A 17440-nucleotide genomic window follows, 5' to 3' on the forward strand; every position below is an offset into this window, starting at 1 on the left:
CCCCCCCCCCCCATAAACCCTAGATGAAACTTACAAGGACATATTATTCAAATCAAACCTCGTCCTCGTGGAGAAGCAAATTGGGGATTCCCTTGTTGACCGGAAACTTCCGACCAGTCTCCGGGCAGACGAGCGCGCCTTCCTCGAGAGTGAGCTCGAGCAACGCGTGGTGGAACCTCCTGAGAAAGGGCTCGTCTGAATCCAACGCCGCCGCGTCAGGCGCAGACTCTGGAAGTTCGGAGTATCCCAAGGAACGTGCCGCGTCCACAAGAGCCTTCCATTCGATCTTGGCGAACATGTGCTTGAGGAAATCAGGGTTGAAATCGACCTCCTTCTCGATCACCTTCTCGGCCTCGATCCGAAGAGGGAATCCATTCGTCACGCCTTTTATGTTGCACGAGAGCATGTTGTGCGCTATCAACTTCATCCTCTCTCTCTCTCTCTGCGCAGAAGTGGCAGCAGTGAAACACGAGGAAGAGGAAGTGGCGAGGAGGCTGCCCTGGTCGAGAGCGGGTGCTATTCATAAAGACAAAACGACACCGTGTGGTTTATGGTGGGCTCAAATTAGGCCCATATATTAGTTATAGGCCAGGTTGTAAAAGATACAGGCCCATGTTTATGAACACTGTGGGGCCCAGAAAAATCTAATTGGTCAGTTTCTCGAGAATTAATAAGATTCGAGAGAATTTTGGCTGCACCGTCCAAGAACATGACATGACGCGAACACAAGGCTTCGGTCGCGGTCGTGACAAAGGCAGCTTTGAATTTTCGCTAAACTTCTATAATCAAAATCTATGTACCTTTGTGTGTTCAGTTCAATTAACGACGGATATTGAGAGGTACAAAACAGAATAGTGGCATATGAGCAAGTGAAGTAAAACAAGTGGATTATCTACGTGGACATTTGTTTAGAGACCATAGATTTGTCAAGGAAAAGGGCATATACAAGATGAAGAGGAAGTCAACAGGCAATATATATATATATATGTATTTGCTTCTTTCATTTTCCTAGCTTCTCAAATAGCACCTCTTCTTTTGCATTTATCTTAATTTGTTCTAATATTTCCTGTTTTGAATTACACCCAAATATTGTTGTATTTATGTACGAAGTCCCTTTGGTTCTGAAACAATGAGAAAATCTTCTGCATGGCTGATTCGATGCTTACACGATCTACAAGGCAATGAAATCGTTTGTATCTAACATCTATGAGTTTATCTATTTCTACCCAAAAAAATAATAATTTTAACAAAAGATCAAATGTTCATATTATCATGCTGCATTGCATTTCACATCCGATTTATTCGATAACAAAGCAGAGTACAACAAAAAAAATGCAAAGAAATCTTGTAAAATAATAAAATATACAACATAGAAAATTCTCTCATGAAATAAAGCATTCGAAGTTTGGGGGTTCTTATTGAAAGTCTTGATACTATGGAACCAAAGGCGGAACATATAGGATTCATAGAGCAATTACGCGTGAAGCTGGTTTCTTTGTATATAAATTATATTTCTTGAAACGAAAAAGACCCAATGAAAGAGAGAGAAGACTTCTTCGCGAAAATTTCATCGGCTCTTTGTGGCTTCTGATTGAAGCAAATAGGGTTTTTTTCCGAGGTATCTCCCTCTTCTATCTGATTCATCTTTTCCCTCTCTGTGTTGCTTGTGGATAATTTCTTCTGTCGGGGTTTTTGATTTTGCTTCGTAACTTTTACAGATTGTGTATATTTGGAAAATTACACAGGGAATCGAGGGAATTCGTCGACTTTGATGGAAAAGTTCTGCTGCTTTAGTTCCGCCTCCGAGGTAAATATGTGCACTTCGTTCAATTCTGTCTGAAATTGAATGACTGCTAGTTTCATGATTGAGATAGATTAGTTTGATTTTTGATCGATCTTGATGGGTTTCTGGCTTGAGTTTAAGCTGTGTCGTATATAACATATGCTTTTCCGTTCATGTTTGAGAAAGACGATTATGATCACATGATGATGATATTGTTAAAAGTACCAGATATCTGCGAACTCACTTGGGTCTTTAGCACAATACATCTGGTGAAGAATTGGGTTTCTACAAATGAATAAATTATTAACTCGGAGTGTTGATGAACTTTACCTGTGTGGGAAGCTCTTTTGATCAACATAACCGGTGATCAATGTCCTCAAGAAGCCCAATCTGGGCTCATCTTGTTAGAAATGTTCCATGTGGTTTGTCAAAGCATTCTTTTCGATGTTCCTGACCTGACGGAAGTGTTTGTGGAGTTATCTAGCCCAAGAAAGTTATCATTTCGAAGAATTGACCGTCCTGCTCTGTTTGCTTCATCGGTTAGGTTGTAGGAGGGCAAGCGTCATCTCGCTCGGGTAAAGGAAAAAGCGACGAAGGGGAAATCAAGTATGGTTTTAGTCTAGTAAAAGGAAAGGCCAACCACCCGATGGAAGATTATCATGTTGCCAATTTCATCAATATCAAAGGCCATCAGCTTGGACTATTTGCAATTTTCGATGGCCACATGGGAGATAAGGTCCCTGCATACTTGCAGAAGCATCTCTTCTCCAATATCCTGAAGGAGGTCAGATTACTGTATTGTTTTTACTCTGTGTTGCTTTGGTTCTTCCTTTTAACTGGTTTCAAACTTGTGGCTTGATCCAAGAGATATGGAAATTGGCTCCAGTGTTCTTGGTGTCAGAACAAATGTCCAAAGAGATACAGGCCCAAACTGAACTAAACTGAGCTCTGGTTCCGTTCTGTTAAATGAATGGTCTCCCGGGCCGGTCGGTGTCCGTCCTAGACACAATTAAGAGATCTTGGTAATGCAGTAAACACAGCTGAGCTGATTGTTTATTTTAGGGAGAGTTATGGGTTGATCCTCGAAGATCTATCGCAAAAGCTTACGAAAAGATGGACCAGACGATCTTATCTCACAGTTCTGATTTGGGTCGAGGTGGGTCCACAGCTGTGACTGCAATCTTGATGAACGGGAGAAAGCTGTGGGTAGCCAATGTTGGCGACTCACGAGCAGTTGTTTGTCGAGGAGGCAAAGCAATACAGATCAGTACAGATCATGAACCGGGAACTGAAAGGGCGAGCATTGAGTATAGAGGCGGATTTGTTTCCAACCTGCCAGGTATAGAACAATTTCAATACAGCACCCTTTTTCTGTCCCATTTGATAAATCTTCAGTGGAATGTTGAGGATGACATAGTGGGCGTAATCTCACAGGGGATGTCCCTCGGGTCAATGGTCAGTTGGCTGTATCTCGTGCCTTTGGAGACAAGAGCCTCAAAACACATCTGAGTTCAGAACCTGACATAAGGGAAGTCGCCGTAGATAGCAACACAGATATCCTTATTCTGGCAAGTGACGGCCTGTGGAAGGTGAGTTCTATAGACATGTGCATATTTACAAGAAGGACTGATGTGTAAGCAATGTAGTTTACAGTATGTTGACTGTTGTGAGATAATGTGGCAGGTGATGTCAAACCAAGAGGCAGTTGACGTGGCAAGAAGGTTGAGGGAGCCGCAGAAGGCAGCCAAGGAGCTAACGGCTGAAGCGTTGAGAAGAGAGAGTAAAGACGACATATCATGCATCGTCGTTAGATTCAGATGACAACTCTGACAGGTAGTAAACCCGTATCTCGGATTGAGAAACGCAGCAGAGTAACAGAAAGCAACACCGATACACATTCTAGAGATGGAAGGGGTCATGTGGATGGGGGAAGAAGAAAGGATTTGAGGAGTTTAAAAAAGGGTTTGGGCTTCTCGAAGTTGAAAACGTGACCGCTCCTTTTGATGACCGCAAGCTTACCGTTAGGGCCCAGGTGCCTCTCCAGCCTTTTCCCCATCTCCACTGGAAACACTCTGTCACTCTCCCCCCACACTATCAGTGTTGGCTGCCAATTTTTTTTTAACAATTTATTAATAATAATAATAATAATTCAGGAACAAACAAAAGAGAAATCAATCCCCAAGTGGAACCTTCAACCTACCTGAGCGATCTTCGGAATGTCTGAGATTTTTCTGTCTTTTGGTATGGCTTTGATTAGCTCCCTCTTCTCTTCCACGTACTCTCTCCTCAATGCCTTGTCATTTCCACGTTTTTTTTATTTTCAAATTTAGCATCTTTATTCCACGTAATCAATAAAAACAATCCTTCTACTTTTCGCCAAAGTCCAACTAATAAAGAAATAAAAATAAATGTGAAGAAATTCTCCACTTGAGCAAACAAAGGAAAGATCTTGCCACCCAGAAAAAAAAAACACAAAATAAGAAAAAATCTATTCTTTTCCCGGATTTAAAGAAATATATTTTTTCAAAATAAGAAACAAATAAAAATTTCCCTTAAAAAGACTTTTTCTGTGACAAATACACAAAAGGGGGAACTATATTTTTTTTTCCCCGGTTGTTGAAGACAAAACGCATGTGGACACGTGGCAAAATCTAATTGGTTAAGACATGGCGAAGTGGGAGGAAAGAGGCTCACATGTTCGATGAAGTCCTCGAGCAGACAAGAAGGGATCAATCTGGTACGAGACGGGTCGTAGAAAATGTAACCCATCAGTTCGCGGAGCTTCCCGACCGATTCCGGCACCAGAATCCTCGAAGCCTCGTCGAGATCCGAAACCCTAAATACCCCATCCTTCATATCCTTCTCCTCCATGCACACGGCGGCGCAGCAGATCACCACCCTCTCCACGACGCCGCCGCCGGCCATCGCCGCCATGCGGTAGCCAACGAATCCGCCATAGCTGAGTCCGACGAGGCTGAAGCGTCGGACGGAATGGGCCTCCATAAGGGCCATTAGGCATTGGGCCTGGAAGGTCTCGGAGCGGTCGGGTCGGGTCGTGGAGGATGCGCCGAAGAAGAGGAGGTCGGGGACGAAGAGGTTGAAGTGCGGAGAGAGGCGGCGGACGACGGCGGACCATTGCCAAACGGCGGAGGCGCCGAGGCCATGGATGAGGAGGAGGTTGGGCTTGGAGTCGGGTCGGGTTTTGGGGATCCAACAGTGGATGGTAGTTCCGTCGTCGAGATCGGTGGAAACGGGTTGGAGACCGGATTTGATGAAGCCGGATCTGTAGTATCCGTGTACTGCTTCAGACAAGCTGAAGCACCTTGTCATTTAGATTTAGAGAATCTGAGTTCCGACCAGAAGATACGATGCTCTGGTTTTTTTTTTTTGGGGTTGGTTGGGGGTGATGAGTGGGAGGTAAGTGGGTTTTATTTTATGTTTTTGTCACGTGTGTGTGTCGAATGTTGTGGAAAGCATGGAGAATCAGATGCCTTGTTGAGAGATTTAGAAACTTGGCTTATTGTGGGATTTTGATTTGCAGATTCTAAAGGCGTGTATAGTTGACTAAAATTCTTTATTAGTATGCATACTCTCTTTTTTTTTAAAATCAAAATAGTCAATAAAATTCAATATCTTTCCAATCGATATACCATAAATATTTGGATTTTGTCAAATTTTTGGGTAATTATTGTTCTTGATAATCAAACAAATCAAATCTAAAACCTATATTATTTTTACTAGAACTCCTACTTTTTTAGTAATATAAATTTTAATGGATAATTCAAACCAAATAAAAATATAATTTAAATAAATCTTACCTAATTATTTGGACTCTTTCATATTTGTTTAATTGATTTCAATTCTGAATCAAATGTTTGGAAGCTAAAACTCGATTTTAAACACTAAATATCCCCTGGACCAAGATTTCGGAATTTAATAGAATTAAAAGTAAGAATCTCCATATATGTGCCTTTACCCAAAAAAAATCTCCATATATATGCAAAATAAACAAAATATGTATCTAAGGTTCTAGCCTGCTGTTTGGTTGCATGGGTAAAACTAAACGCGGATAAGTGGGGCAGAGAGACAACTTCACTGGTCGTTCATTCGGATCACATGTGAAGTATCATATCGAATACTTTAGAAAACGTACGAAGACATATTTATTTAAACGGACACACTAAAATTCATAGAACGTTAATAAATTAATCGATTCCTAAAACACCCGAAGAAGTTAATATAAGCCCATCACATTCACATGTGATACAAGAAGTAGGCTCATTTCTTTATTATTAAGAATTGTTTTCTGAAGGCCCAATACAGAATACAACCATAGTGGGCATAAATGTAGAAATAGGCCCAACCTGTGGCGAAGCCCATCTGTTTATTCATGCCTATTTATTAAACATGCATCTGTTAACTGAGAACGACGACGAACAAGTGATCTATGTCACTAAACGAAAACGAACCAGTGATTTAGTTGTGGCCTAAAAGCACCCTATCGACCACCGCCTCGAAATTGACGAACGACGAACCGGAAGGCGCCGCCACGGAGGCCTCCGCCGAGCGCCGCCACTCCTCCGCCTTATTTCTCATCTTCTTCCCCATCTCTCCGTCCATAAGCTCCCTTACCACCGCCTCCACCTCCCCCCTCTTCACGTCACCTCCGATCTCTTTTCCAGTCCCCCACTCGTCGCAACAGAACTTGCAATTCATCTGTTGCTCGGCGAAGAACGGCCAACATATCATCGGAACTCCGCCGGAGATGCTTTCAATCGTTGAGTTCCATCCGTTGTGCGTCAAGAATCCCCCCACCGCTGGATGCGACAGAACTTCTTCTTGTGGGCACCAATTCGCCAGCATCCCCCTGTCCGCCGTCTCCGCCATGAACTCCGGCGGAACCACGGCCGCGTCTCCGCCGACGAGATCCGGCCGAATCACCCACAAGAACTCCTTCCTGCTTCCGGCCAAACCCCACGCGAACTCCACAAGCTGTTTCTCCGACATCACCGTAATGCTCCCGAAGTTGACGTAGACTACGCTGTTCGGTGCCTTCGCGTCGAGCCACGCCAAACACTCCGTGTCTTCTTTCCAGAGATTCGATCCCAGCCGTCCGATCTCGCTGTCCTTGTCGATCTCACGGTTCACGAGGAGGTGGAGCGGACCGACCGGGTGAACCGGAGGGAGGATGGATTGCATGGACCGGATGACGTCATGCTCGAGGTCGTGGAACGTGTTTAGGATGATAGCAGAGGCGCGTTTGGCTCGATGGGTCTCGCGTATGACGAACCTCAGCATGACGTCATCTGTGTTGGTGGTACGGACAAAGGTGGGGAAGTCTTTGAGTCGAAAGTTCTTCAGGGACGGCACCCAGTCGATCTCCGTGTCCAAGTACCCGTTTGTCAGGTAACTCTCGTCTGTGAAAAGGATTAACAACATCAATTAAATATATTTACATAACTGAATCTTACTTATGTATGCTCTAATGAAAACTATATTATATGGCTGTTGTATATAATTATTCGGTACTCTTTTGTCCCTCTTCATATAAAAAAAATGTCGATGAATTTGTAGAATATAGCCGATATATGCCATTGGGAAATCTTGCACAAAAAATATTCCCACGCATAAAAACCTTGCGGAGTTGAACAAAAATTCCCAAAACTGCACAACAAATTCTAGATATTTGCGCGACGAAAAGATTATATATATATAAAAAAACAATTTCTCTTTCAGTCCACTCCTAGACTTTTTTTTTCTTTAAATAATAAAAGGGATACACTAAATAAAAATATATGGTCCCCAACAATTGGGGGTAGTAGGAGTTTAATAGATAAGGTGAGCATATGAAAAAACAAAGTAACAAGTGGTGTCAAGCGTTGTTCACTTTGATGGCGATTGTTTTCTTTACAATAATAAAAGCGGCCCACCATTACAGATAAATATTCCCTTTTTTCTAGATATATTTTGGGATTAACAAATTAAAACTTTAATAGATAAGGAGGAGAGCATCAAAAGGTGTATGCTGAATCATTTGAAGATTAATTTACAATAGTACTACTTTTAGAAGGTGAATCAACAATTTATATAGGTTGCCTGTAATGTAGAGTTTATAAGCAAATTACAAAATAAACCCTACAACAGAGTAGTGGTTAATACTAATATATAATCGTGTATTTATGTGAAATTAAAATTGGCTACTTGACCAAACTGAGCAGAAACCTAATAAACAGTCTAACCTTTTAAGGGGACTAAACCCTTCTCTACCAGCTGGTAATAATGGAGATATGCCCAGAAACCACAAGCACTTGTCGTCCAGAACAAAACCTCCGGAACTCCGAGCTCCTCCGCCGCGTCAAGCGTAAAGCTCATACAGCCGTCAGAAACTACACAGCTCACCGGCGGTATCTCACCGCCGGCGAGGTTAATCCGCCGGAGCAGCTCTTTGAACGGAGCGAGGCAGTTCTTCCTGGTGGAGTCGCAGAGGGCGGGGATATCCTGCGTCGCGTCCACTTCTGTCTCCGGCAGACCGTCGGGGATGGTTTCGAACCGGAACGAGGGAAGTTTGTCCAGCGCGTGAGGGCCACGCGACCGGAGGAGACGGCGGTGGTTGAACTCCGTGTTGACGAAGGTGACGTGGAAGCCCCTCGCGTGGAGAAGCTTCGCCACCTTCAGCATGGGGTTGATGTGGCCTTGTGCCGGGTACGGCACGCACACTGCGTGCGGTTTTTGTGAGCTGAAACCGGCAACCAATCCCATTTTCTTTTCGGCACGAGAATGGTATGAAACGAGACGATTTGGAGCAGATTTCCTTTATACAGAAGAAAGACGGGTGGGTTTCTTGCACGTGGCGATTGTCGATGGGGACTTTCCCACGTGCGAAGAGACTTGTATGCCACGTGGAAAAAAGATGGGTCTCCCCTGTCAGCGGATATCTTCTCGATAGTTACGACGACTATAGAATAGTACGAACTACGAACGGATGGGTCTTCCCAGTAAATTCTTCGTTCACTGGTTATGGTTGGACCGTCAAAGTCCACATAAGCGTCTGTCAATTTCTTTCATGGAGAAGACGACAAAACTGGTTTGTTGGATTATTATTATTATTGTTATTGTTATTATTTTGAAAATCACATCAAACTCGTTGTATATTAAAAAGTTACATACTAAACTTAAATTTATAAAAAAATACATCTATTTATACCTAAGTATTAAATAAAATTTTGAATTTGTAAATGCCACGTTAACTTAATTCATTGGCTATAGTGATTTTTTTAAATTGTAAATATAACACTAAATTAGTTCGATGAGCGCAGTAATCAACATTTTCGGACTACTGACATTTTGCATTGCCCATTGAAAATAGAATATGGAAACAAAGGGAGAAACACTTAATTTATGTTTAACTTGGTATACAATAACCCAAGTTTGGGTGGTCTAATGGTGAGAGAACATGAAAAGTATGCTCTCACGATGACTTCAAATCTAAGCGTGGATAGGGGTATTTATCTGGGTTTTCTCGGTCCTCTGAGAGATATAATCGGATCAAAGGTCCGGTGAATTTTTGGATTATCAACAAATAAAAAAAACTTGGCATACAATATAAAAAGTTTGCCATATCTAATAAATCAAAGTAAAAATAGAAAGTTATATCGATATACACACACATGCATCTAAACGACATTTGTGATGTATACCTAAACTACGCTTGGTGGTGAAAAGCATGCCGTCCTAATTTCTGGCGATAGAGAGCGAGTAGTCATGAAAAGGGTCCAAGGTACGTCGACACCTGAATTGGATAAATTGAAATTTGTAAGAAAAGGTACGTATAATTATTGCAGTCTTTGGTATAAACACGAACAAAAGAAATCGTTACACTTCTGAAAAAGTCAGGAGCACATATAACGTGTGTGCTAATAATTCAAAATGAAATCATGGGATTCAACCCCCTCCAATATTTATTCCCGTTAATATAATTTTGAAATCATGGGATTCAACCTCTAAACGATTTCATAGGAAAATGATTCGAATCCTAATATAAATCCAGTAATCGAAAATGCACATTTTTCGCTTGTTTCTGCGGCGATCGACTTCCATTTGTTTTTTTTGTTTTTTGTTCACATGATATCATATAGCCACAATCTCTGTAGTTTCCTAGCTGTCACCGACACAGATTAGGCGTAAACTTGGGCTGTGGGTCTCGACCGCAAGGCCGTCCAATTGTCAACTCGTACTCAAATCTTTCTGTTGTTGCCCTCGCATATTTCGTATATAAATACATACATACATATATGCAGTCCCGTCGAGTGTCGAGGTTCATGATATGGGATGGAAAGGCAACTTACATTTTAAGAAATTTATTTTAGGCATTCTAATTAATTAATTAATCATGTTTATTTTTGGCTTTCCCCACTTAATCTCTTTTACGTCAATCACAAAAAAGAAAGGTCAATTACCCTCTCCCCGTCCATGTATTTGACAACGATATTTCCATGTTCTACCAATGCAAGGACATTTTCGTCATTTAACAAACGAAGAGCCACGTCATGATGATTCTGCAAAAGCAACACTTAGCGTTAATGGGTCGGGTTGGGAGTGCACGAATCCAAAGCCCATATCGGAGTTTCTGAGGATAATGTAATCAGTTTTGGGATTTTTGAAGTTCTTACGGCCCAAATAGACAGATGCCGAAACTCTGGCCCTTTCATTTTTGTCTCGTCAACCGTTGGGAGTAAACAAAGTCTCCAAAACTAAACCTAACAAAAAAAAATAAAAATAAAAAAATACAAAACCCGAAGTGACCAATCAGATATTATATTATAATATCCGGCATCATAAAACAAACAGGTATAATTTTTATAAAATGGAAAAATTAAATTCAAATTGTTTCTAATTAAATGTAAAATAACTCAAAAACATAACATATTCGTTTTAATCGAAAATAAATATCTTATTATTAAGAACCGAATCATAACATGAAAACAAACAAATAGATATAATTTTAAAAAACCGAAACAAACCAAACTAAAACCCGAATTAGGGGTTAGGTCAGGTGAGTTTGGCTTTTAATGATCAGGCAACCCTCGTTTCCCTGATGACTGCAATGGCACGTGTGTTCCTTTTGGAAGGTCGAAAAGATTTGAATATTAAGTTATTGCCCAACCATAGCAGCACCGTCGAAATTTGAAACAAATCCTACCAAAAGAAAATCCGATTTCTTTCTCTCTTTTTTTAATGCAGAAACTACCAATTAAACTAATAAATCGCTATTTAAACCGAAGAATACCGGTTCTACCGGCCCGATTTCCATGTTTTATACTCTGAATTGACGTATTTACCCTCCAACAATCCCAACCGCGGGAAGTCACCTTTATAATTACCAAAATGACCTTGAGGGATTTACCTACCACGTCAGTTGACTAAACCAAACGCCACCGCACCAACTCTCTCCCCTTCGTTATAAAATCCCTTCAATTTCTCTTCTAGTTCCTAAACCCCAAGAAAAAAAAAACAGAAAGAGAGAGAGAGAGAAGAAGAATCGAGGAAATGGCGCTCACGAACAGCTGCATGAATCTCCCCTCGTCGAAGTCAATGATCTGCCACCGCCAATCAAGCTTCTCTGCCGCTCCCAGAGCATCATTCCTCCGAATCTCCGCCGTCCAGACGGATCCCAAGCCACCGATGCAGGAGGCTCCGGTGTTGAAGACGGAGATGGGTGGAAATGTGAGTCGGGGGAAATGGTCTTTTGACAGCTGGAAGTCGAAGAAGGCTCTGCAGCAGCCGGAGTACCCAAACGCGGGGGAGCTGGAGTCGGTGCTCAAGACGATCGAGGCGTTCCCGCCGATTGTCTTTGCCGGAGAGGCCAGACTTCTGGAGGAGCGTCTGGCTCAAGCCGCTATGGGAGAGGCATTCTTGTTGCAAGGCGGAGACTGTGCTGAGAGCTTCAAGGAGTTCAACGCTAACAACATTCGTGACACTTTCAGGATTCTTCTCCAGATGGGTGCCGTCTTGATGTTCGGTGGTCAGGTGCCTGTAATTAAGGTACGACTAAATCATCCCAATTGTACCATTTTGTAGCGAATTGTCTCGGATTAGTTTCAGCGAGTTTCTCCAGCTGATTTAGGACTAAGAAGCAGAAAAGTTCAAACATTTCACAGGATTCTGTTTGTTGTGTTGGGTTAATCTTCTGGCGATGAGAGCGTTTTCTTGAACTTGTACTGAGCTTTTTTTTTGCGTGTATTTATGGCGGTGCTTGGTTCAGTTGGGAAGAATGGCGGGTCAATTTGCGAAGCCAAGATCAGATCCATTGGAGGAGAGAAACGGAGTGAAGCTGCCAAGTTACAGAGGGGACAACATCAATGGCGACGCCTTCGATGCGAAGGCGAGGACTCCTGATCCCCAGAGAATGATCAGAGCGTATTGCCAATCTGCAGCTACTCTGAATCTTCTGAGAGCCTTCGCCACTGGTGGTTATGCCGCGATGCAGAGGGTTACTCAGTGGAATCTTGATTTCGCCCAGCACAGCGAGCAAGGAGACAGGTATAATGCTGAATTCCTCCCCCCAGAAGTTTGGTTCATTTATTGCTCTGATTGGTTGCGGAGATCGTCTTGTGGTTGCAGCAAGTCTCGTGGCGGTTAGGATATAGAATTAGCATCACCAGTGGCATTGGTTGTTGTTCCCATTGATGTTCTGGTGTCGTTTATCGTCAGCAAGTGTTGAAAAGGATAGCCTTTTGGTCTGATTGGACTTTGTTACTGCATATATCAGTTGTGCTCTGACCAATTCGATGCCAAAATGTTGGTATTTTCCTCTTGTTTGCTGCCACAAACCTTAAGTTTTTGGGTCCAGAACTTTGAAAACTTTATTGTATAGCTATTTGTTGGGTTTGAAACTTCTCCTTTTGGATCAAAAGTTTACGACATTTGACGTTGGTTTTGTTTGTTAGGTACCGGGAACTTGCTCATCGAGTTGATGAGGCGCTCGGTTTCATGGACGCTGCCGGGCTGACACTCGACCATCCGATCATGCAGACGACAGAGTTCTGGACGTCCCATGAGTGTTTGCTATTGCCGTATGAACAAGCTCTGACTCGGCTAGACTCTACCTCTGGCCTCTACTATGATTGCTCTGCCCATATGCTTTGGGTCGGAGAGCGTACTCGACAGCTCGATTGTGCCCATGTCGAGTTCCTTCGAGGTGTTTCCAATCCTCTTGGAATTAAGGTTTGTTCTCTAATGCCAAACTTCTCTGTTGCCTGATTCATTCGTAACTAGTTATCATACGTTGTTTTTGGGGGTTTCATCGGTGTAGGTGAGCGACAAGATGGATCCGAACGAGTTGGTGAAGATTATCGAGATACTGAACCCGGAGAACAAGCCCGGGCGGATAACGATAATTACGAGAATGGGAGCGGAGAACATGAGGGTTAAGCTTCCTCATCTGATTAGAGCAGTTCGCCGTTCGGGACAGATCGTCACTTGGGTCAGCGATCCAATGCATGGAAACACCATCAAAGCTCCATGCGGTCTCAAGACTCGTCCTTTCGATGCCATCAGGGTATGCTCTTCGATTCATCGCACTCCCCTTAGTGATCGAGAATATAAGAAATGATGGGATTTTTGAAAGTTTTTCAGGCGGAAGTGAGAGCATTCTTCGACGTGCACGAGCAAGAAGGAAGTCACCCCGGAGGGGTGCACCTTGAGATGACCGGTCAGAACGTGACTGAATGCATCGGGGGCTCAAGAACCGTGACCTTTGATGACTTGGGCTCGCGTTATCACACCCACTGTGACCCGAGACTCAACGCTTCCCAGTCGCTAGAGCTCGCTTTCATCATCGCCGACCGTCTCAGAAAACGTCGGATCCAAACCCATCAGTCTTTTGCTCCCTAAGCTTGTTCTCCCAGAAAAAACATATATAAACTTGTACTTGAAAAGTCTTTTGAGAGAGTGTTATTACATGGTGTCGATGTCGTCGAGATCCATACTGCTGCTTCCGCTGATGCCGGAGATCTCTCCTCCGGAATTTCGTGCTTCTTGCAGAATCCACGATATCTCTTCGATGGTATGAGACGGTTCATTCACGCCGTTGCTCTCCCTCTCCCAACTCCCTTCTTCCGACATCTCCGCCGGCAAGTTCTTCAGGAACCACGGATGGTTCTTTATCTCTTGCATCGTGATTCTCTGCTCCAATACCAATACCAAACATCGAGATTTTTTTTTTTTAATCGTTCAAAAGATAACAGATTTTGACCATATGAATCTCTAACCTTCTCCGGGTTGTGATGAAAAAGCGGGAGGGAAGATGCTTGCTTTCCTTGGAAACTGGGACATAATCAGGAACAGAGTACTGAGAGTTCAGTCAGTATTCGCTGACATTTGAACCAGGAGGCACGGAACACAACATATCAGACAACTGTTCGAGAGAGAACGGGTAAGTTAGTTATTTTCGGGGGGAGGATGGATGACGAAGAAACTGACCCTGATCGTCTTGCGAAAATTCCTCGGATCGCTCGGATCTTCAAGTGGATAAGCTCCAACGAGCTTACATATAGAGTCACGCCGCAAGACCAAACATCTGCTACCTGCAGTTTCATCAAGAATCAAAATTCAATATCTTCTTTGGGCGGAAATGGACTGGAGGATCTCCATAGATGAAGGATATGAATCTGACTTTGCCGTCGTATTCTTCCTTGGAAAGAACTTCAGGAGCGACATAGACTACCGTTGATTTCGGTTGCGAATGAAGGACAGCCGACTATTTTTAAAACATAATTCATGATAAACCTTGATTAAAAAAAAAATCCATATACTAAAAATGAGTGATATTTATAATAATGTCGTCACCTTTGAGTATCCGTGGGCCCGCGCTTTCATCTAGAAGCGTGCTCTCCAGTTTTAAATCCCGATGGGATGTGAAAAAGGGATGGAATGTGAAAGTACAGATGAACTTCACAGCGAGAAGAGAAGCTCCTTGGACAGTTTGCCTCGAACCAGCTTCGCCACACCGAAATTCCCAACTCATACTTCTCCATGACTATCAGTACACAATATATGTAGAGGGAAGAACCCTAATTCCCGAATTGAAGCGGAGCTTCTCTGTTCTCCAAACCAGAGATGTTATAACGATTAAGACATGAACATGAACGTGTATGTATGTGACAATAAGATGTTACCGTATATTTACCCTCTGGTGATGCAATAATGACCCATCATATGGATATAATTCGTACACATTAGTTTCCAATCAATGAAATTGCTGAATGTACGCAAAACTCCACTGCAATATTAATCAGTATGATAAAAGAATATTCTCATAATGGATAATTTTTTTTAACATTTTATCATATATACACACACACACGAATTTAATAGAATAACGATCCACAGGGCCCTTAAAAAAAGCAGGGCCTCCCGTACTGGGACGAATCCAACGGCCCACACTTTCCTCTCGGACGCATTTCTTCTCTCTCCCCACTCCCTCTCTCCTTTCATAAACCTACATCCAAATCTCTCTCTCTCTCTCTGATTTGAGATTTTGGATCCGCTGTTTGAAGGACCAACAATGGCTGTTTCGGCGCGTGAGGAGTACGTCTACATGGCCAAGCTCTCGGAGCAGGCCGAGAGGTACGAGGAGATGGTGGAGTTCATGGAGAAGGTATCCGCATCCGTCGAGAACGAGGAGCTCACCGTCGAGGAGAGGAATCTACTCTCTGTTGCCTACAAGAACGTCATTGGAGCCCGACGTGCCTCCTGGAGAATCATCTCCTCGATCGAGCAGAAGGAGGAAAGCCGCGGCAACGACGACCACGTTACCGCGATCCGCGATTACAGGTCTAAGATCGAGTCGGAGCTCTCCGGCATCTGCGACGGAATCCTCAAGCTGCTCGACTCCAGGATCATCCCTTCCGCTGCCTCTGGCGACTCCAAGGTGTTTTACCTCAAGATGAAGGGTGATTACCACAGGTACTTGGCCGAGTTCAAGACCGGTCAGGAGAGGAAGGACGCCGCTGAGCACACCCTCTCCGCCTACAAGTCCGCTCAGGTTATTTTCTCTGTTTCCTATTTCGAATCTCAGCGTTTAGGTTCCAGATCTGGTCGGTTATGGCCTTATGGGCATTGGTTTGTGACTTACGGATGTTGATTCAACAGATTTCGATCGATTTATTATAGTAGCACTTGAGTTTTCTTCTGGGTTCGTGTTATTTTTTAGTTCCAGAGTTCCAGTGTCTAATAAATCGGTTTTCTTGCATTCTGATTACAATTTGCGGCGGATTCAAAATGCATTTGAGATTTCTTGCCCTGAGCGGATTTAGGATTTAGGTTAGATTGCTTCGAGGAATTTAAACAATTGTTTATAGTTTTGGGTTTTGCATTGTTTAGATTGGCGCCGATTTCATTTTCTTGAGCCTTTGCAGGAGATTGCCAATGCAGAGCTCGCTCCGACTCATCCGATCCGACTTGGTCTAGCATTGAACTTCTCGGTGTTCTACTACGAGATCCTCAGTTCCCCTGATCGTGCCTGCAACCTCGCTAAACAGGTAGCTTAAAGTCTTCCACGCACCATTTCTATTAACAGCGGTGTTGGATGCAAATGTACTATATGAAACTATAAGAGCAAGCCGTGGTAGCTTCTACTTTGAAAAGCCATCCATCTCCCTTGCCGTTTAATATAATATAGAAACAAGTGGGAGAACGATTGGAATAGAGTGAGTGACATTGTGTCTGGGTATGTATTCAGGCGTTTGATGAGGCAATCGCGGAGTTGGACACTCTGGGTGAGGAGTCATACAAGGACAGCACCTTGATCATGCAGCTCCTACGTGACAACCTCACTCTCTGGACCTCCGACATGCAGGTCTTGTTTCCAATCCCTTTTAATGTATGTTTATGTTAGGTTGCCTTGTCCATATGGGTACTAAAAAAAATCTAAACCTGTTGTGTGTGATTGGACCAGGATGATGCTGCGGATGAGATCAAGGAAGCAGCACCGAAGCCCGCAGAGGAAGAGCAGTAAAATGGTTGCTTGAGCTGCTAGTTTAGGGTTTGCTTCCTCGTGTATCTCTAGGCATTTCGATTTGTTGTCTTGAGAATTGGTTCAACCCTCATTTGGGTCCCTATATCTCTCTCTGTCTCCCTCGGTGTGTGAAATGAAGATCATGAAGCTTTTTTGTCTAATTAGATTGAATCTGTTTACAGCATTTTGGTATTTGGTCAATGGTATCACCTGAAGGAGAAACATTTAGCAAGTGAACGCTTCTTGGTGAGAAGGGAATCTAACCTATGGGACAGTATGAAGCCACGCATTGTGCTTGCCTGTATTCACATCACACCTAAGAGGCTTTAATAAGTAAAATGTCAATGCATTCAACCAAGAAATTGGGCTGCCGTGTCAGCCCGATATTCTTGTCCAATCAGGGTGAATCGAAACGCAGTCGTTTCGTAAATGGTAATCATTTTGATAGTTAGTTGCTGCTGGGGAGAGTCTCTCTCTCTCGTGTTATCGGTAAAAGATTCTCTGATCTGCCTCACTGTAACTCCCTAGCTGCTTCTAAGAATATCCTCCGTCCGTGCGGCAATGGCGGAAGCTTCGGCCGCTCAAAATCCGTCTCTCTCCGAGGTACTCTTCCCCTTTCCCCCTTTCTCGTCCTCCCTCCC

The 17440-nt window shown here is 43.3% G+C and overlaps 8 protein-coding genes across 11 annotated transcripts in view; 4 read left to right on the forward strand and 4 right to left on the reverse strand.

Moving 5' to 3' along the window:
* LOC104809715 (multifunctional methyltransferase subunit TRM112-like protein At1g22270) overlaps window positions 1-501 on the reverse strand; it is a 1031-nt gene extending 530 nt beyond the window's left edge. The window contains exon 1 of the mRNA XM_010535773.2: window positions 9-501. Within this exon, the coding sequence (XP_010534075.1) occupies window positions 53-427 (375 nt within the window). The 5' untranslated portion in view covers window positions 428-501 and the 3' untranslated portion in view covers window positions 9-52. The remainder of the gene's footprint in view (window positions 1-8) is intronic.
* Window positions 502-1437: 936 nt separating this feature from the next.
* Window positions 1438-3695, forward strand: LOC104809717 (probable protein phosphatase 2C 9). Of its 2 annotated transcripts, none has more exons than XM_010535776.1 (6): window positions 1438-1618; window positions 1719-1807; window positions 2328-2567; window positions 2846-3122; window positions 3218-3372; window positions 3467-3695. In XM_010535776.1, the coding sequence occupies exons 2-6, from the start codon at window positions 1772-1774 to the stop codon at window positions 3602-3604; spliced, it is 846 nt and encodes a 281-aa protein (XP_010534078.1). In that variant the 5' UTR covers window positions 1438-1618; window positions 1719-1771; the 3' UTR covers window positions 3605-3695. The 2 variants fall into 2 exon arrangements, with proteins under 2 accessions (XP_010534078.1, XP_010534079.1); XM_010535777.1 differs by having other exon boundaries at window positions 1746-1807.
* On the reverse strand, window positions 3602-5365 carry LOC104809716 (monoacylglycerol lipase ABHD6-like). The gene is made up of 3 exons (XM_010535775.2): window positions 4478-5365; window positions 3984-4076; window positions 3602-3887 (listed from the first exon to the last, which is right to left on the reverse strand). The coding sequence occupies exons 1-3, from the start codon at window positions 5111-5113 to the stop codon at window positions 3699-3701; spliced, it is 918 nt and encodes a 305-aa protein (XP_010534077.1). The 5' UTR covers window positions 5114-5365; the 3' UTR covers window positions 3602-3698.
* A 648-nt stretch (window positions 5366-6013) lies between these two features.
* LOC104809718 (UDP-glycosyltransferase 85A2-like) lies at window positions 6014-8850 on the reverse strand. Its single transcript, XM_010535778.1, has 2 exons — window positions 8023-8850; window positions 6014-7200 (listed from the first exon to the last, which is right to left on the reverse strand). The coding sequence occupies exons 1-2, from the start codon at window positions 8540-8542 to the stop codon at window positions 6260-6262; spliced, it is 1461 nt and encodes a 486-aa protein (XP_010534080.1). The 5' UTR covers window positions 8543-8850; the 3' UTR covers window positions 6014-6259.
* A 2419-nt stretch (window positions 8851-11269) lies between these two features.
* LOC104809720 (phospho-2-dehydro-3-deoxyheptonate aldolase 1, chloroplastic-like) lies at window positions 11270-14005 on the forward strand. The gene is made up of 5 exons (XM_010535780.1): window positions 11270-11824; window positions 12045-12322; window positions 12730-13006; window positions 13095-13340; window positions 13418-14005. The coding sequence occupies exons 1-5, from the start codon at window positions 11330-11332 to the stop codon at window positions 13673-13675; spliced, it is 1554 nt and encodes a 517-aa protein (XP_010534082.1). The 5' UTR covers window positions 11270-11329; the 3' UTR covers window positions 13676-14005.
* On the reverse strand, window positions 13719-14973 carry LOC104809719 (serine/threonine-protein kinase SAPK2-like). Of its 2 annotated transcripts, XM_010535779.2 has the most exons (3): window positions 14264-14959; window positions 14053-14107; window positions 13719-13966 (listed from the first exon to the last, which is right to left on the reverse strand). In XM_010535779.2, the coding sequence occupies exons 1-3, from the start codon at window positions 14377-14379 to the stop codon at window positions 13739-13741; spliced, it is 399 nt and encodes a 132-aa protein (XP_010534081.1). In that variant the 5' UTR covers window positions 14380-14959; the 3' UTR covers window positions 13719-13738. The 2 variants fall into 2 exon arrangements, 1 of the variants encoding a protein (XP_010534081.1); XR_771201.1 differs by lacking the exon at window positions 13719-13966 and having other exon boundaries at window positions 14070-14154; window positions 14264-14973.
* A 269-nt stretch (window positions 14974-15242) lies between these two features.
* On the forward strand, window positions 15243-16991 carry LOC104809721 (14-3-3-like protein GF14 omega). The gene is made up of 4 exons (XM_010535781.2): window positions 15243-15827; window positions 16201-16323; window positions 16524-16640; window positions 16740-16991. Exons 1-4 carry the CDS (start codon window positions 15348-15350, stop codon window positions 16797-16799), a joined length of 780 nt encoding a protein of 259 aa, XP_010534083.1. The 5' UTR covers window positions 15243-15347; the 3' UTR covers window positions 16800-16991.
* A 262-nt stretch (window positions 16992-17253) lies between these two features.
* The window catches only part of LOC104809722 (cytochrome c oxidase subunit 6b-1-like), a 2430-nt gene continuing 2243 nt past the window's right edge, over window positions 17254-17440 (forward strand). Inside the window, exon 1 of one of the 2 annotated variants that reach the window (XM_010535784.1) lies at window positions 17254-17402. Coding sequence is in view for 1 of the 2 variants with exons in the window: in XM_010535783.1 (XP_010534085.1) it covers window positions 17361-17402 (42 nt within the window). In the remaining variant the exon portion in view is untranslated. The remainder of the gene's footprint in view (window positions 17403-17440) is intronic. The other variant, XM_010535783.1, reaches the window with a different exon arrangement.

The sequence above is a fragment of the Tarenaya hassleriana genome, unplaced genomic scaffold (assembly GCF_000463585.1).
Source record: "Tarenaya hassleriana unplaced genomic scaffold, ASM46358v1 Cleome163, whole genome shotgun sequence".
Lineage (NCBI taxonomy): Eukaryota > Viridiplantae > Streptophyta > Magnoliopsida > Brassicales > Cleomaceae > Tarenaya > Tarenaya hassleriana.

Coding starts and splice junctions, on each gene's coding strand:
- LOC104809717 (XM_010535776.1), top strand. CDS start 1,772: ATGGAAAAGTTCTGCTGCTTTAGTTCCGCCTCCGAG. Junction 1,808..2,327: donor GCTTTAGTTCCGCCTCCGAG/GTAAATATGTGC, acceptor TTCATCGGTTAG/GTTGTAGGAGGGCAAGCGTC. Junction 3,373..3,466: donor CAAGTGACGGCCTGTGGAAG/GTGAGTTCTATA, acceptor ATAATGTGGCAG/GTGATGTCAAACCAAGAGGC.
- LOC104809716 (XM_010535775.2), bottom strand. CDS start 5,113: ATGACAAGGTGCTTCAGCTTGTCTGAAGCAGTACACGGATACTACAGA. Junction 4,077..4,477: donor TCGAGGACTTCATCGAACAT/GTGAGCCTCTTT, acceptor GGAAATGACAAG/GCATTGAGGAGAGAGTACGT. Junction 3,888..3,983: donor ACATTCCGAAGATCGCTCAG/GTAGGTTGAAGG, acceptor AAAAATTGGCAG/CCAACACTGATAGTGTGGGG.
- LOC104809718 (XM_010535778.1), bottom strand. CDS start 8,542: ATGGGATTGGTTGCCGGTTTCAGCTCACAAAAACCGCACGCAGTGTGC. Junction 7,201..8,022: donor GGGTTTAGTCCCCTTAAAAG/GTTAGACTGTTT, acceptor TCCTTTTCACAG/ACGAGAGTTACCTGACAAAC.
- LOC104809720 (XM_010535780.1), top strand. CDS start 11,330: ATGGCGCTCACGAACAGCTGCATGAATCTCCCCTCGTCGAAGTCAATG. Junction 12,323..12,729: donor CACAGCGAGCAAGGAGACAG/GTATAATGCTGA, acceptor TTTGTTTGTTAG/GTACCGGGAACTTGCTCATC. Junction 13,341..13,417: donor GTCCTTTCGATGCCATCAGG/GTATGCTCTTCG, acceptor AAAGTTTTTCAG/GCGGAAGTGAGAGCATTCTT.
- LOC104809719 (XM_010535779.2), bottom strand. CDS start 14,379: ATGAAACTGCAGGTAGCAGATGTTTGGTCTTGCGGCGTGACTCTATAT. Junction 14,108..14,263: donor ATTTTCGCAAGACGATCAGG/GTCAGTTTCTTC, acceptor ATTATGTCCCAG/TTTCCAAGGAAAGCAAGCAT. Junction 13,967..14,052: donor TTCATCACAACCCGGAGAAG/GTTAGAGATTCA, acceptor GTATTGGAGCAG/AGAATCACGATGCAAGAGAT.
- LOC104809721 (XM_010535781.2), top strand. CDS start 15,348: ATGGCTGTTTCGGCGCGTGAGGAGTACGTCTACATGGCCAAGCTCTCG. Junction 15,828..16,200: donor CCGCCTACAAGTCCGCTCAG/GTTATTTTCTCT, acceptor GAGCCTTTGCAG/GAGATTGCCAATGCAGAGCT. Junction 16,324..16,523: donor CCTGCAACCTCGCTAAACAG/GTAGCTTAAAGT, acceptor GTATGTATTCAG/GCGTTTGATGAGGCAATCGC.